The sequence below is a fragment of the Taeniopygia guttata genome, chromosome 9 (genome assembly GCF_048771995.1).
Source record: "Taeniopygia guttata chromosome 9, bTaeGut7.mat, whole genome shotgun sequence".
NCBI classification, from domain to species: Eukaryota; Metazoa; Chordata; class Aves; order Passeriformes; family Estrildidae; genus Taeniopygia; species Taeniopygia guttata.
In genome coordinates, this window is record NC_133034.1 from 6,296,752 (window position 1) to 6,313,206 (window position 16,455).

The following is a 16,455-nucleotide window of genomic DNA, read 5'->3' on the forward strand; positions in this document are numbered from 1 at the left end:
TGCTGTCGCTCCCCCGGGACCCCGGGCCAAGGCGGGGGCTGGCAGCACGGCTGGGACAGGGGCCAGGGGTAAAATTAGAACGTGTGTCCCTGCCAGCCCCTTCTGCGAGCTGCAGGGACCAGCTGAGCCCGTCTAACCCGCACTGTAACCCTTCATGTCCCCCGTTTCGTGGGCTGGGACAGTTACTAGAAAGCCAGGGATTTGCAGGGCTTTCCTTTTTGATCAGCCGTGTCCAGCTACCACAGACAGCCGGGCTCGCGGGCTGATGGGGCAGAGAGGTGGATTTTTTTGGATCCTTTGGGACAGTCAGGATTGAAGCTTGCAATTCCCTTCTCTGCTGTGCCTTTCCACGGCAGGCGGTCCTGCAGAAACCGATTCTCCCCACTTCAAAGGTTCATGTCTCCTTTCCAGCCCCTTCTCCCCACCGCTGCCCTCCTCCTGCAGCAGTTATTGTTATTATTTACGCTCCTAAGCATCCTTTGAGTTCTGCCGGGGGACAGGATCCAAAGAGAAAGCCTTTTAAGGATTTGTGCCAGCGCCGGGAAGCGAATCCCCCCCAGCGAACAGTGGTGCTGGGGGATTTGAGTGTAGACAAGTGCTTAAAGCTGAAAAGGGCAGAGAGAGGGGAGGGAGCCGGGGGCACGCTCTGAAACCAGACCCCCCGCCCGCCCGAAACGCAGCTCCTTCCTCTGCTTTAGGAAACGGATCCCTCCTGCGGTTTCCTTTCAAAGGTGACTTGTAACCTCTTCATTAGGGTCGGCTTTGGCAGAGCCCCGATGGTGCAGCTGGCAGGGCCGGGGCTGCGCGGGGCGGGCCCGCCTCGCCCCGGCGGGGCAGCACTCGCTGCTCGCAGCAGCGGCGGCAGCACCCGCGCCCCGGCCATGCGCTGATGGGTACCATGGACTTTAAGACAGATGCCAGCGCAGTCACCATCAATCTGCTGCTTATTGTGCGCCCCGAGGAGGCGGCGAGCAAGGAGAAAGGGCAGCGAGAGGGGCAGACGGAAGGCGGTCGAGGCGCAGGTAACATCGCGCCTGCAGCGGGCGAGGGAGGGCAGGGCTGCAGCTCACACGGAGGAGAGAGAGAAGCGGCAGCTTTGGAGCGGGATTTGGGCTTCCTTCTCCTCTTTGCACGCACGATGCCAAACTCCAAAATGCCAACTTTTGTGTCGAAGCCCAGCGTGTCTCGGCCGGTGCAGCAGAGCCTTGCTGGAGGCACGCTCCGAGCTACACCGGGGGCAGCCGCAGGGACACGCAGGGACACGCAGGGACACGCAGGGACACGCAGGGACACGCAGGGACACAACCCCAGGGCTGAGTCCTGCACCAGCCGCCAGGTGCCCCACGGGCTCCCCGGGCTGTGCAGCAAGAGCAGGGAGAGGGCTCGGCGGTCTCACCCCACTCCAGCACCCTGGAGTACAGCAGAAGTGTTTTGTTTGCAGCGTGCCCAGGCTTTGTCTCTGAGGCTCACTGTCCTGAGCCATTTATAGCTACAGTTTGGGACAGTGTCCCTGGCCCAACTCCCTGTCCTGCAGAGGGTCTTCCAAAAAGTTACAGCTGTGCTCTGCAATTGCAAGGGGAGCCTCCCTGCAGAAGTAAAGGGAGGAGAATGAGTATTCCTGCTCTAAAACCTGGGAGAGAAGCTGAATTTTCAGACAACCAGTCCCAGGCTAACACCTATAGGCAGAGCAGGCCACAATATTATCACAAAGTTGTGTCCATGCTCCATCAAGCACGGCATTCAGCACCTGCTCAAATCAGAGCAAATCCTACCAAAGCAGCTTAGGCCTGGACTATTGCACTGCCTGCCCCCTGGTATTTCATACTTTAGCAACAAGGACTGCAAGCCAAGGCTGCAGATGAGACAGACGGTGGATCCTGGTGACACCTGGCACCAGCTGGGATAATGGATTGCATGAAAGGGTTGGGGGTGCTTGGCCTTCAGGCAGCACCAACACTTCAGTCCAGGAGGACCCTGCCAATCTCCCATTTCTATCTTACAGGTTCCAAGGGTGATGGCAATGGAAACAGCAGAGCACAGCCACGTCAGGGCACAGACCTGAACGGTAGGTCACCCTCTCCCTCTGTGAGAAACCAACCCCAGCGCACAACCCAAAGCTCCAAGCTGTGCCTCTCGAGCAAAAATGTGCTTCACACAACCCATCCCTTTCCAGGACTTTCATGGGTTCCAGTGGAGGCACACAGAGGGCCCTGGCAAGCACACCCTCCCTCCATGCCCCGTGGACAGGATGCACAGGGGTGGTGGCACTGCCAAGCCCCCACACATCCATCCACAGGGATTCTCCTGCCATGGAGCTGGAGCTCGGTCGGATTACAAGTGCATGCAGCTCTTACATTTCACAGCCAGCTGAGGCAGGGGAAATTCAGTGCCCCCAGTTGCTCAGGTTGCAACTAGAGCTTCCAGAGAGTTCCCCAGCACTCACACAGCTTAAAGTAGGGTCTGGGAGATGCAAAGAACCTTTTCAACCTTCTCTCCACCAGTCCCTTCCTTCATCTCCCCCCTCAGAGACTGAGCACATGGCAGGTGGGACTGCTGACCAAGAATGATGTTCTTGGATTCTAGTTCTCAATGTTCCACTGCCAATTCCCAGGGTTCTGCCCTAACATAGTTGAGGAACATCTGAGGAAATGACCCCAGAACCATGAAGCAGCTCCCAGGGAAGGGACTCTGATCACCCCTCTTGTTTTCCTGTCAGTCTAAGCCTTCCATGGCTTAGCAGAGAAAGGCAGGGGCAAAGGTAGGGCAAGACACAGGTAATTCTCATGGTAGCAGACAGTGGATTTTAGTTACACCAAGGAGGAACTTTTCTTCCACAGGTCAAGCAACAGCAGCGTGCAAAAGCCATGGCTGCTCCCAGCAGGATGCTGGCAGGAGCCCTGATCCAAGTCCCTCTGTAATCAGTGGTGGCTGGAGGCTGCACACAGTCTAGGAGCAAACAATATTTCATGGCAAGGCTCTACTCTGGGGCTTTTTTTACAAAGCAGATAACAAAAGCCTCCACTCCAGGAAGCAGATAAATATCCTGCTTTCTCTCCCTCTGTCATGCTCAAGAGGTTCTGCAATCAGAGCTGCAGAGTCAGCCTCCTCTATGAGTGAGTAAGAGGTTGATATTGATCATTTCCCACCCTGAATTAATGGCAGGGGTGTTTAGCATGCACATGGGAATCCTTCCCTTGCAGGCCTACCTTAAGCACAATTTAAACCCCTGGGAGAGGGGAATTCAGGCCCCAGAGGAGCAGGCAGAGCTTTGGCTCCTCTGGCACCACAAGAGTTAATGAATTGCCCTTTCACCAGCCGTGTTAGTGTCCCTATGAGTCCTCTGACACCCCTGGTGCAGCCACAATATTTTCAAACTTATATAATCCCCAGCCCCACTGATTCAGAGAGGCTGTGGCCCCACTCCACAGGCTCCCGTCGCTCTGGGGACCGGTCCTTGTCGGCCACATGGCACAAATGGACTCTGACAAGCTGGGAGATCCAGCTTCCCCCTGGCTCCTGCTGGGATGGGGATCCCAGGACACTAAAAAAATGAGAAATCACCCTGGCCCACACCCAGCAGAGCCTGGTGTACCCTGGCTTTTGCTCCCTCCCTGGGCATGGACTTGTGCTGCCTCCACCAGTGTGAGCCCTGGGCCGTCAAGTGCCTCAAGTCCCTCTGCCCCAGGACTCCAAGTCCCAGGCAGCCAGAGTCTCCCAGCAGGGAGAGGTGAGGGTGATTTGCTGACAACCCCACCAAAGTTCCCACTCTGCTCCAAGCCCCAGCCCTGCCTTGTCTCCCAGCCCCCTCTCCAAACACCCCCGGGCCCAGCAGCCGCCCCGAGCAGCAGCAGGCTGGGCTGGGCAGGGGTCAGGAACCCCAGACCTGGAGAAATTGAGCTTTCAATCTGAAGAACAGAGCTGAGCTTCCTGAGTCATTCCTTACCCCTGAACAGGGTGGATTTAACCCCATCCTTGCCGACTGTCTGGCTCTCTCCAAGGCACTGAGATGTTTCCCTTTGTGCCCCCAGGCCGGCGTGGCCCCACAGATCCCTGTGAGCAGACACCACCCATCACTTCAGGCCCTGACAAAGGTAAGTGCTGAGCCAAGAAACAGAGCAGGGCTTCACAGAGCTCCCAACAAGCTTTTTCTCCAATTAAATAACCTCAGAATATCCCAAAAGAGAGAAAATATCCCACCCTGGGACAGCTGTCCCACAAAGCACTTGCTGGCCAAGGACTTGTCAGGCCACAAAACACAAGCTCAAAGCAGCAAGTGCTTCTCTGAGCTTAGAGCAAACTGGTCTAGTGGCAGGGAGGTGGAGCAAGAAGATCTTTAAGGTCCCTTCCAACCCAAACTGTTCTATGATTATTTATGAAGGATATCTCGATCAGGAATAATTAAATAAAAGATCATAAAAGCACCAGCAACCATTTCATGCCACCAGTTTTTACAGTAATGATAGCTTTGCTATAAAGCATGTTGAAAAATTCATGTGGAATTACATTTTTCATTTGTTAAATGCCTTTTAAACTCATCAGCAAAAGGCATTCATCACCAGTAAGTTTGTTTCTTGAAAACAAAGATTTCTAATTTATAGGGGGAAACTTTGAAAGTGAAAGCTGGGCACAAAAACCTACAAAAAAGCAAAGTAAAAATAATTTTGAGCAATAAAAAGGACCCAAAAATATGAAAATTTTAAGGAAATCAAACCATTTGCATAAAGTCTTCTCTTTAAGAAACAATTTCATTTTATCTTAGAATTAACTGACAAAATAAACCAGCCAGCTCTGTTCTGACACCCTGATATCTGCAACCATCCCAGAACTGCAGCTGAACTCTAAGATTTAGGTTTTTACAGCTTATACAATTTTCTTGCTTTCTGGTTTTGGGGCTTCAAGGACATAGAATCTCTCTGCACAATTACAGGAGAAACTTCACTTTTCTAAGGGTAAAGGCTGCAGAAAAGCTTATTCTTTGATGAAAATGCAGATTCCTGCCTAATTAGCCAGTTCCAAGAGCTGACTTTAAAGGAAAACCCCAAATGTCATGAGGTATAGGAGGTATAACTGGATGGCAGCCCCGAGGTGCATTAACATCTTGACCTTCAGTCTCCTGAGTAGCTCCTGCCTGATCCAAAAGAGAGGCCCAGGGGCACATGGAGCTCCTCCTGGGAACCTCAAGAGCTGCAAACCCTTCTGCAATACAGACCAAAAAATGCAGCCTCTGTCAAAAAGTTCAGGTAGTTTTTATAAGAGATTCCCTCACTCTTTTTCTGGTATTTCCCTCTCTGAAACTTTAAAGACCAGAGGTCAGGTTCCCAGGGGAGTTTTTTCTGGAGCATCAGGGCATGCCTGGATCACAGCTGGCTTCTCCAGGATGCTGCCTCTTACAGGCAATGGCCTTTGCCAGACATTTTAGTATCACAAGTCCAACCGTTTTCATCACTTCAAGCCTTTCTCTGTTTAATTCCAAGAAAAATCAATGCAAGACATCGATTCTCTGCTTGCTGTAGCTCCATCAAGAGCTCTTTAACATGGTGATAAACCTTGGCTATCACCAGAGCAGCTGCTTTGTCTAAAGTTAAGAGCTGCCTGGCTGGCACTCCTCCTCTCTCCTCCTAGTTTTCCCTTTTCAGGGGGTTTATCATTGTTTCTTGCAGGAACCCAAGTGACAGTGGAGATTCACCACGAGGATACCAGCCCCCAGCTCATCAAGAGACTCTCCTTGGGAAAAGGTACAGCCCAGCTTTAAACCCCAGCAGAGGCTCAGCCCTTCCTCCCTCCCTTTCTGCAGAGCTGGGGAGCTCCAGGGGATGCTGCACCCGGGAGCCTGGGCAGGGCTGAGGGGATCCCACTAACCCTGCCTGGCTTGTTGCAGGTTCCCAGAGGCTGAGAGGACACGACAACAAAGGTGAGGCCCTGCTCTGTCACAGTGTCTCCATCTCTCCCTCCCCTGGGAGGTGATCCCAGGAGGATTCAGGCTCATTTCTCCCATGGGGAGGCTGCCAAAGGGCACATGCTGCTGGACCCTGCCCATGACTGGGACTTGAGGAGCAAAATCCTTCTGCTTTTGGGGTGTGGGTGTCTCCTCCTCCTCTGGCCCTGGGATAAGGCGGGTGGTGACACTCCAGGGTCCCTCAGCAATGCCCCAGCTGCCTTTCACCAGCCACGTCAGTGAGCAGAGCTCCCACTGAGGTTATCTAACAGCTCTGGAGCTCAGCACTCCCTTCTCCCACGCCTGGAGAGGCTTGGCCATGGTGGGCTGGGGTTTGATGTCCCCAACCCTCAGGTTAGAACAGGAGGTGCTGGTCTGCTGAGGAATGTGTGCTCAGCGCAGGGAGGGGATGTGGAGCACACTCCACAGGGCGCTGACATCCATGTCCAAACACAAGGGAATGGGCTAAGAGGAGCCTCAGTTCCAGCCTTTTCCACCCAATCCCGCTCCCCACAATGATTTATTTCTAGTTGTCTTTTTTTCTGCGGGCACAACCTCCTTCCTCCCTCCGCCTTCTCTGCTTTGCAGGTTTCCAGAAGGCTGAGGCGCCGCGGCCACCGGGAGCAAAGGACCTCCATGGTAACTAACTGTGCAGAACTACCCATCAGCACGGGCAGTGCCCAGCTCCCCCAGCCAGCCCCTGACCCTCGGGGTGGCACAGGGGAGTGGCTTTGGGAGCGTCACACCTGCCCAAGCCCTGCCCAAGGGAAGGCAAACAGGCACAAGGCACAGGACTGCTGGATGGGGATCCCACTCCCACACAGAACCCCTGCAGATAGAACCTGGCAAAGATAAAACCTGATAACCACATTTAAAAAAAAAAAGACCATCCCCTAACCTAAAAGGCAATAAGTAATTTTAAGTGCTGTGGAGAGTGGGAACCTTTAAATGTGTAAATCTGCTTTCTCTCTCTTTAGGTCAGTGTAACACCTCTTTTCAGGGAAAATACACATAAACAAACCAGCCTGTAAAGAAATACATGCTGTGTGCCTACATGCTGATTTTGGCAGACAAGAGCCTGCCCAGCACAGGGATATGTCCGTCAATTCCCCATGGCTCCCTGATGGGAGACAGCAGTGTCAGCTCATTCTAAGACTGTTAAAAAAAAAAAAAAATCAGTTATCTGGTTAATTACAGCACGTTATTAACCCTTTGTTCACACTGAATAGAACCAGGAGCTCAGAACCTGCAAAGATGCAGAGGGTAGGCACAGAGGGTTCAGTGCAACTGCTCCTAGTGTTGCATTCCTCATGTGCCTGAATTCCTGCAGCACTGTGGTCCTGTACCACATAAAACTCCCAGAGAAACCCAGCTCTTTATTGCTGGGTTTTTTTAAGAAGTCATGTATTTTCTGAGGATTGCGCAGTACAGATTTTCCCTGATACTTCTGCATTGTTCTCCTGCCCCTCCATACAATATCCCAGGATTTTCCATGCTGTTACCCAGTGCCAAAGTTGCAGGGGCAGCTCATGCTCCAGCACTGCACAAATCCTAGCAGTCTAGACAGGATGGCTCCTGCTTTCCATGCAGCTGGCAGGGACCTCCAGTGGGTGCCCACGTGTCCTCTGCTCCCTAAGCACCCACTGATGGATGTCTCCATGGGCCAGGCAGGAGCTCTGTCCCCTTGTTCCACCATACTGCCAGGAAAAACTCCCTCCCTTCCCAAAACAATAACAACTTGTTTCTTCCCAGCATATCCATGGGACAAATCCTCTTTGAAATCCATGCCAGTAGATCTGCAGCAATTAGAGAAGCTGGATGCCTACGCATTAAAAGTAAGTCTTGTTTTTGCCCCTGTCCTCCTCCCAGCTCCCCTGCGGCACGTTCCACAAACCTGGCTCCCAGCACAGGCTGAGCTATGGGGCAATGGCATTAGAATCTCCCAAACAAGAGAAAACATTAGCAAAGAAATCCTGCTCTGGGAACTATAACCAAAAATACATAGGCCTACAGCACTGTAGCTCTATTTTTAAGGAAGCTGGAGGCAGAGCAGTCTCTGGCAGGTGGGGTCTCACTGGCTTCAGAAGAACAAGAAATGGGGAGGACAGGAGCTCTACCACAGGGCAGATCTTCACCATGACCTTGCAATGCTTCCTCCCCACACACAGGTGAATGTCACAAACAGCGTGGAGGAACTGGTCAAAGCCCTGCTGAAACGAGCCCGGACTGACCTGGAAAAGGTTCGAGCCATATGGATGTGGATCTGCCATCACATAGGTAGGCTGAGGCCCCCAGCTGAAGATAAGGCTGTTGCTGTCACCCCTGTCCCACTGCCGTGGCATTTTACTCAGAATTTGTGGGTTATTTCCATGTGGGGAGTGGAATGAAGGCTTTATCCAGAAATGCATCCAGAGGGTCTCTCTCACCACCTCTGTTTCCCAGTCTCTCTCCTCACACTGCCAGGCTCCACCAGGTTTGTGTGCCCATGATTAACCTGTAACTCCATTTGAGGTGTGACCATCCAAGAGCCAGAGCAAAAGTCAGGCTTCCCAACACCAGGGGCCTGCTGGTCACCTTCAGAGCCACCCCACGCCACCAGAGCCCAGTTTTGGGGGGCTAAGCAGGGAGCAGGTGATAATCCAGATTTCAGAAGGAACCTGGTCTAGTGGAAGGTGCCCCTGCCCGTGGTAGGCAGTTTGGAATGAGATGATCTTTAAGGTCCCTTCTGACTCAAACCTAAGTTTGATCTCCATCCCTGTGCCAAGTCCCCACAGCCCAATACAGCCCCTCCAGCACAGTCTGATGCTGGTGCCTTTGCTCTGGGAGGGTCCCAGTGTCACAGAGGCACCACCAGGAACCATCCAGCTCCATGTCCCACACTGGCACCTGCATGATTGCAGTTCCTGCCTGCACCTTTTCAACCCTCCAGTGAGCGGCCACCACTCAGGTTCCCCTGCCCTGTCCTACTCAGTCCAAAGGCTGGAGTTACACAATAACCAGGAGATGGGAAGAGGAGGCAGCACTTGTAGCCTCTCCCATCTGGCACATCAAAAGGGGTTCTTGCCACCCCAGTGCCTTGATGGGGGGAAACTGTAATATGATGGCATTTTGCATAACATAAGCAAAACTGTTTATTTCACATTAAGTCTTGGGGCAGAGAGGCAGAGCTGTCCTTTCCCTCACCTCCGACACATCCCGATGAGGCACTGCTGCAGTGCAGGCCAAGTGATGGAGAGGAAAAGAGCAGTTTGGGCAGCACTGGCCTCATCTCACACCCACTGACATCAGCAGCTACAGGGTTACCATGGTTAGGTCAGTCCCAAACTGCTTTAGTCTTGCCCTGAAATATGGAGAGTGCTGAATTTCACTGCATGTCCTGAAGCCCAGGCTTTGATTCACCCAGCACTGGTTATTCTGTCTGCCCACTGTTAACCCATTTCTGCCCACAGTACCTGGGCCAGGCCTGGTTGGAGTCAGTCCATACTCCTCAGCATTCAGGGGATGTCTCTGGCCCTGGTAGCTATGCTGGGATCTCCTCACAAGATCTTTTACACCACCTTGGCCCTGGCTCTCATTCCTTCCTGTGAGACTGAGCCTTATTTACACACACAGAAAAGAAACAGTGGGAATTTAAATCTGCTGGCAAAAATGCAATGTATCTATCCTGGAATTGCATTGATGTCATAAACTCCTTCCTTGGATGGATTTTAAGTGAGAACACTGCTCTCTGGGCATCTCTTCCCACTCTCTTCAATTCCTGCCTGTGATGGGCTGCTATGCTCACACAGCATCAGCACTAAAGGAAATAATTATTTTAGCTGTCATTTGCAGCACAAATGGAAAGCCCCATGGAGCCAGCACCTCTCAAAGTGCCCTGTAGCTTTGCTGGTGGTCAGTGAACAGCCAGGGTGGAGCAGCCAGCCTTTCCCAGTGCCTGGAGCCAACGATGAGGAGGCATCAGCTGAGCCCCTGAGATAAATGACAAGCAGTGGCAGCGTTTCATCAAAGCACACACACAGCTTTGCTACTGCTTTTCTTCCTCTGCCTCAGCACCGAGGGGAGGGGGAAGCAGCTGATGCAGCATTCCTGAGAGCTTTGTCAGAAAAATACATCTGTATTTTAAGAAAGAGGTTGTGGACAAGGCCAAGGTTGGTGGTATTGAATTTACCTTCCCAGACCAGTTCCACAAGCTCTGTGTCTGAAGGAGTCCTGCTGTGCTGCTGTTGTGCACTCGTTGCAGCAAATCAAGATTTCATGAGCTTCCAGGTATTGATATGACCAACTGGACAGGGCTTGGAGCAACCTGGTCTAATGGAAGGTGTCCCTGCCCCTGGCAGGGGATTGGAATGAGACCAGCTTTAATGCCCCTTCCAACCCAAACCATTGTACAATTCTGTGACTCACTTGCAACAAACCACTTCAAGTGCTTCCCAACAAGCTGCTTTTCAAGTATTTTTAATATAAATTGCTTGTAAAGAGTACAAAAGTCTCAGTGGTTCCTTTTGAGGTAACACCAATCCGACTCCTTCAAATGCAGAGTGCTCCGGTTTATACTGAGAACTCTTCCGACTGTAGATCCTCCACTTGAGGGCAATTCCTGAGGACACCCATTGTGTCCAAAAATCAAAGTTGTCCTCCCACTTGGATTCAACTGCTGAACCCCAGCCCAGGCTTAGAGCAAAGGGTGATGAGGGACAGAGCTGTCCCTCTGCCCCAGCAGTGTCCAGGCCACCCTCCCCAGCACAGCCACAGCTCATTCCCCTCTGCTCAGGGAGACAAAAAGCAACCCAAGTGCTGCTCCTGCTGTCCCTCGGTCCCCTTGCCTCAGGCTTTTGGATGAACTCTTGTCTGTGCTCCTTCCCCCAGAATACGACGTCGTGGGCTACCACAACAAAAGCCAGCTGTCGAGCAAGCCCAGAGATGTGCTGCAGATGGGCAAGAGCATTTGTGAGGGCTACGCCGAGCTCTTTGAACATATGTGCAGGTAAATTAAGTTCAGAAACATTCGATGCCAGGGAGAGTTAACATTCCTTGTCATGTCCGTGCCTATCCCATCTGCCTTTGCATTGACTGATGTGACTTTAAGCAGGACGTGGAACTTTAGCTTTCCAACCATGCTGTGGAAAACCAGCAAGTCCTAGAAAGGTCAATTTTGCTCTCTCCTCCACTCCCTCCACCCCCCTCCCCAGCATAATTTACTTGGTGCCATCTGCTGAGCTTCGCATTGCATTAACATAATGGCAGATGAAAACATGGAGATAATTTGATTAGAAGAAGTAGGATTTTCCTTGGGGTATCTGGATGTGAAGGTTAAAAGCATCGCAAGACTTGAACAAGGAGTGCTGTCTCCAACACGGTCCCTTGCAAGAGGTAGGCAGAGTCCCAGGGGGAGCTTTCCCTAAACCCTCTGGAGATGCCCTGGCCCCTCCAGGAACACCCCAGGGACACTGCCTGGCACTTCCCACTCTGTTCTGTGCCCAATCTCAAGGCACAGCACTGTTGAGGCCAATACTGCAATTCCCATTTTGTAGCTACCATTGGCATTTAATGACTAAAATCTTTTCTTCCGCCAACAAAATCTCATGGACTTCACTGGGGATGAGTCACCTAAACTTCCCCACAGAGCAGGGCTTTGCAGTCACAAAGACATTTCTAAGAGGCAGCCCCTTCCTTGGTAGGGAGCACAGGAATGCAGCCCCAATCCCTAAGGGAAGGAGAACCCCCAAAATCCACAGCAAGGAAAGCAATGAAGGTGCTTGGAGGTTTGGGGATCAGACTTAGGCAGAAGGATAGCCCAAAAGGAGAAAACTGGACCTCACAACTCAGGGAGAGGGGATTGAAAGGGACTTCCTAAAGTAATTCTAATAGGGTGAGCTTACGAGGTGGCCCTCCCAGGAAGGGGCTTCCACTCCCTTGGAAAAATCACAGAGTAGTTATTAATAGCGCATGTAAGTAACAATTGGCTTTCCACACCATGCAAAGGGATTTGAGAAGGTTTTTACCATGGAACAGACAAAATGTACAGGGCAAAGGAGAGATTTAAAAAAAAAACAGCACACTGTGCCAGATGCTGAAGTGATAAATGCTTCCAGCCAATAACATATCCCACAATATACATTTGGTCCATTCCAACCCAAACCATTCTATGACATTGGATCTTGTTTTCTAAAGAGTAAAGAAATAGGATGGTGAAGTATGCATTTATAGCTGCAACCTATGGAACACTTATTAGCAGTTAGAAGGGGGGAATTTGCATCCGTTCATTAAAAAGCATATGCTTAGTTCATTAAAAGCATTAATCTTTCCAAGGATATCTCTGACTATTTAAAGGCTCTGTTGATTTACTCTCGATTCCTCAGTTCCAGGCTGATTAGTCACTATGTGATTCAGGAAACCTCCCAGTCATCAGCCTATTATATTGTCAAATATTAGCAAAATGTTTAGCTCCTGTTGTGAAAAACTGTACTTAAAGACAACACCCCTTTCTTGCACAGAGATCTCCTCATCCCTTCTCCCCATGCTCTGCTGCTCTTACACCGAGTCTAAGCAGAAAGGCAGGAGGCAAAGAGCACTCATCTTACAGAAAGGCTTTTCAGAGCCAGGTTTTGGGGGGAAAAGGTGTTTTGACATGCCTTTTTTTCCCTAGCTCCTGTGAGGGAACTTGAACAAACAAACCAATTTGCCAGTCACCAGGAGTCCCCCCAAAAGTCCTGCTGAAGGCAAAGGCTGACGTTGATTGAGTCCTACTTGTCCCAGTGCCAGAAGGAACAATTCCTGTTGCAGACACAACACTGTCACCTCTGACCACAGCTTTGGCAGCCAGACTTCCTCCCATTAGCTGAGATTCCTGTCACAGAGGAAAGGTGGGCACGGATAGTGGGAAGCTGGCCATAAGGCATCACTTTCCAAACATCAGGTGTGATAGCAATGAATGCAAACACAGGCTCCTGACCAATATTTCAGCAGCACTTACCAAGAACTGGCTTCTCAGCTGACAAGCAGACTCGAGGAGTCTGGCTAAGTGAAGCACTGCAAATTCATGAATCCAATTTAGGGCAAACCTCACAGCCTGGAATTAGGGAGACACTTGCTCACAAGGGTTAGTGATGAAGGCACAACAATTATTTTCCCAGGAGAGGTTTCAGCAGCTCTGGGAGCAAAGCTGGCCTCACTGCCTAAAGGGGATCTGATCACTTAGCTCCATGTCCCTTCTTCCTAACCAGTCTGTAAATATCCCAGATTTCACATCCTCTTGCTTCTCCCATTTCCTGCAGGCAGCAGCTTTCCCTCTTTTCAGGCACAGAGGCGTACACCTACCTATCACAAGCATAAACCATTCTGTTCTCTTCTGAAGAAGCCAGATTTGCTCCTTTTTTAGATGAAATGATCAAAGTCAACCTAAAATCAAAGGAAAGAAGATGCCATTGAATTCCAGTGACACTTGTAGCAAGAACCAGACTATTTCCTACATTTTTTGAGGCAGAAAAACAACTTTGTGTTTAATCTCTTTGCTGCACAAGCAAATGTTGCCAACTGTTTCTTAATTCAGTTCTTCCAGTCCATTTTGTATCTAGGTCATCTTCAACCAGTTCTGGAGATCTTCCCAATCTTCTCTCTGCATGCTTAATTTATCTGTATGAAGTCACTGACATGAGAGACAAGTCAGTGACTTCATACAGAGACCCTTTTCACCAATACAGAATTGCTCCTTTACAGGATTTTTTAGCTTGGATTTTTGTCTGCCCATTACTCGAGAGACCAGCTTAAATGCTCTGGTCTTTATTTTGAAAACTTTGAACACATCCAAGCGCAAACTCTTCTTGCTGCTTTGCCAACGTTCACTGTAATTGAGAGCACCGTGAGAGGAGAACTTGTCCCTTAATGTTCCCTCTGAATATCCCAGCTAACAAGAACGTCTAGAGAAGCCTGGAAGGATTAGATCCAATCCCCATGAAATTAGTGGGAATTTGGTACTTAGCTCCTTGAAACTCCTAGGATCAAATCTTCACTAAAGATCCCAAGCCAGCTCCTAGTCTCAGTTACATCATGCAAATCCAAGCTCTCACCAGTCTTGTCAGTAAAGTTGTTCCAGATTTACTGCCCAGCTCCATGCCAGAAGTTGACTCAAAGGGGCCTGCAGGCTGGCAAGGGCTTTCCAGACCACCTGCAGCACCAGGTTTCTCCATGGCATTCCTTCCAGCCTGGCCTGTTTGTTCTGGATCCTCGTGGAACAGGCAGTGCCTGCCACCACTGCTCCATCCTCTCCTTTGCTGAAGTGCCCACCTCCCCTGGAAACCAGCATCCTCTCCCTGGGAAAAGCAGCCCTGCCTACAAGCTCCATTGCACTGCCAGTTGCCAGCCAGTATCTGTTATCAGGCCTCAACTTCTTAACAACCATGCTAATTATCTTCCCCATAAATATCACTTTTCTCCTGAGCTAAACCCACATTATGCAGACAATCTCGCTCTGGAAGCCTGCACTCTTTATTACTTAAGGTAGTTGTTCCATTTAACACACTTCTCTATGAAGAAGAAAAATGTCAGTGCTGTCCTACACAAAAGACAACGCTCCAAGTGAAGCAATTTTAGATTAATGGTGAAATAAGATGCCAATGTTAGAATCCATCAGCAGAGAGCTTATTAACACAGTGCTTATTTAAATCTTATTTACACATCCACGCAGGTATTCATCATGCTTTTAGAAAGAGACTATTTAATCATTTCTACCCTGGGCAAGCACAAGCTCATTCTTTCAGGAAACTAAATCAGCATCCACAATCCCGTGAGGTCTGAGATTCCTTAGCTGGTGTCAAACACCAGGCCCACTGTCAGGGGGAGAGAACAGCCTGTGCTTTTAATTTATAATTACATGGGCTAATTGTGGACAGCAGCAAAGGGATTCCACTGAGTAACAAGACAGAGAGCAATTAAGCACACTTTATCTTGTCATCCTCAAACAGTGCTGAATTGATGGTGCATTAGGCAAAAAGACAGGGAATATGCAAAACTGGGAGAGAAAAGGCCCTTCCTCCAGCAGGATGCTCTCTGAATCTCTGCGCAGACTACAAAAACAAACAGCCCCACCCAACACCTCAGGCATCATCACCTTTTCTGCTTCCCCAGAAGTACCTGACAGGTTTAACAGAGAACTCTCCTGCTACAGCTTATCATTTCCTTTCAGCCTTGCAGGGATTCAGTGCAAGAAGCTCTCGGGACATGCCAAGGGATACGGGTACAAGACAGGGCAGACCTTTACAGGGGACTCTGACCACGCCTGGAATGCTGTCTACCTTGAGGGAAGGTGGCATTTACTGGACAGCACCTGGGGGAGTGGTTCTGTGGATGATTCCTTCACCAAGTTCACCTACAGGTAAAGACCCCCTCTATCTGAGTACATAAGCCCTCCACAAAGACAGAAGGAAAGCTGATGGGATTGGCAAACCAAACAGACACATTTGGGGCCACAGGAAGACCCAAAGCTGTCACGGCATATGCCACAGTTGAGACGTCCATGATACACAGAGTGTCACGACACAATTTCAGAAAGCTTTAAGCATTCCCCCAAAGAGAGTAACACCTTACCTCATCAGAAGGCTTCAGGCATCTGCCCATACAGAGCAACATCACGGCACTTCAGAAGGCTGCAAGCATCTGCTCCCCTTGTTCTTTAGCCCAACCTTTTATCCCCTCATGTTGATGCAGTGCCCCTGTGTGCCCTCTGCTCCCTTTGGTGGTTGCTCAGTGCCCCTGGGCACTCCATGGCTCATTGTGTCAGTGCTGCTCACCTGCTGCTCACAGCTGTGCCCATGGGGATGAGGCTGGGCCCAGCTCCATTCCCAGTCACCACAAACCATGCGCCTACACAAAGACATGGGCAAGGTACCCAGGCTGCCTGTACAAGGCATGGAGCATAGCCTGTAGAGAGGTAGTTGCCCTGAGCAGCAAGTCACAAACTGCTAAAAGTCACCTGGGTTTGCTTGTCACATCTTCAGTTTAGGCAATAGTCTGTGGACTTAGTCTTCACAGCTTTTGTGAATTGATTGCAGTCAACACTCAGTGCCCCCTTCTTTTTCCAGGAGCCTGTGCATGCAAGGGAGTAGTGCAAATACTCAGGGTTTATCCCAAAGCTCAGCATTTGCCCTAGAAACAGAAGACCAAAGTTCAGGTTTCTTCTCTGCCTGGGGAATTTCAAACCCACGGATCTCAGTTTATCAGCAGCTCAAACCACTCCAACATCCTCCTGCTGAAACCACCACCACTACACGGGGGAAGAATTCCCTATTTGTAATTACTCGTTTTTCCTTATTTCTCCCTTCTCCCAGGTACAATGAGTTTTACTTTCTGACTCACCCGGCCCTGTTCATTAACAATCACTTCCCAGATAACAGTAACTGGCAGCTCCTTAAGCCCACGCTGACACTGAAGGAGTTTGAGAACAACATGCTGCACAACAGCAACTTCTACACGCTGGGGCTGCTGGCCGCACGCCCGGAGACTCCCATCATCCAAACAGGTAACAG

General features: G+C 50.4%; 1 protein-coding gene across 5 annotated transcripts in view; it reads left to right on the plus strand.

Moving 5' to 3' along the window:
• Window positions 1-16,455, plus strand: part of KY (kyphoscoliosis peptidase) — a 32,405-nt gene that overhangs the window by 13,448 nt on the left and 2,502 nt on the right. For 2 of the 5 annotated variants that reach the window (XM_072933438.1, XM_072933440.1), the window contains exons 4-13: window positions 2,003-2,065; window positions 4,029-4,091; window positions 5,661-5,735; window positions 5,879-5,911; window positions 6,524-6,574; window positions 7,688-7,770; window positions 8,104-8,212; window positions 10,802-10,919; window positions 15,117-15,305; window positions 16,258-16,448. In XM_072933438.1, coding sequence (XP_072789539.1) covers window positions 2,003-2,065; window positions 4,029-4,091; window positions 5,661-5,735; window positions 5,879-5,911; window positions 6,524-6,574; window positions 7,688-7,770; window positions 8,104-8,212; window positions 10,802-10,919; window positions 15,117-15,305; window positions 16,258-16,448 — 975 coding nt within the window. Of the gene's footprint in view, window positions 1-739; window positions 1,023-2,002; window positions 2,066-4,028; window positions 4,092-5,660; window positions 5,736-5,878; window positions 5,912-6,523; window positions 6,575-7,687; window positions 7,771-8,103; window positions 8,213-10,801; window positions 10,920-15,116; window positions 15,306-16,257; window positions 16,449-16,455 lie in introns of those variants that run through there. The other 3 variants (XM_041718215.2, XM_030280519.4, XM_072933441.1) reach the window with 3 other exon arrangements.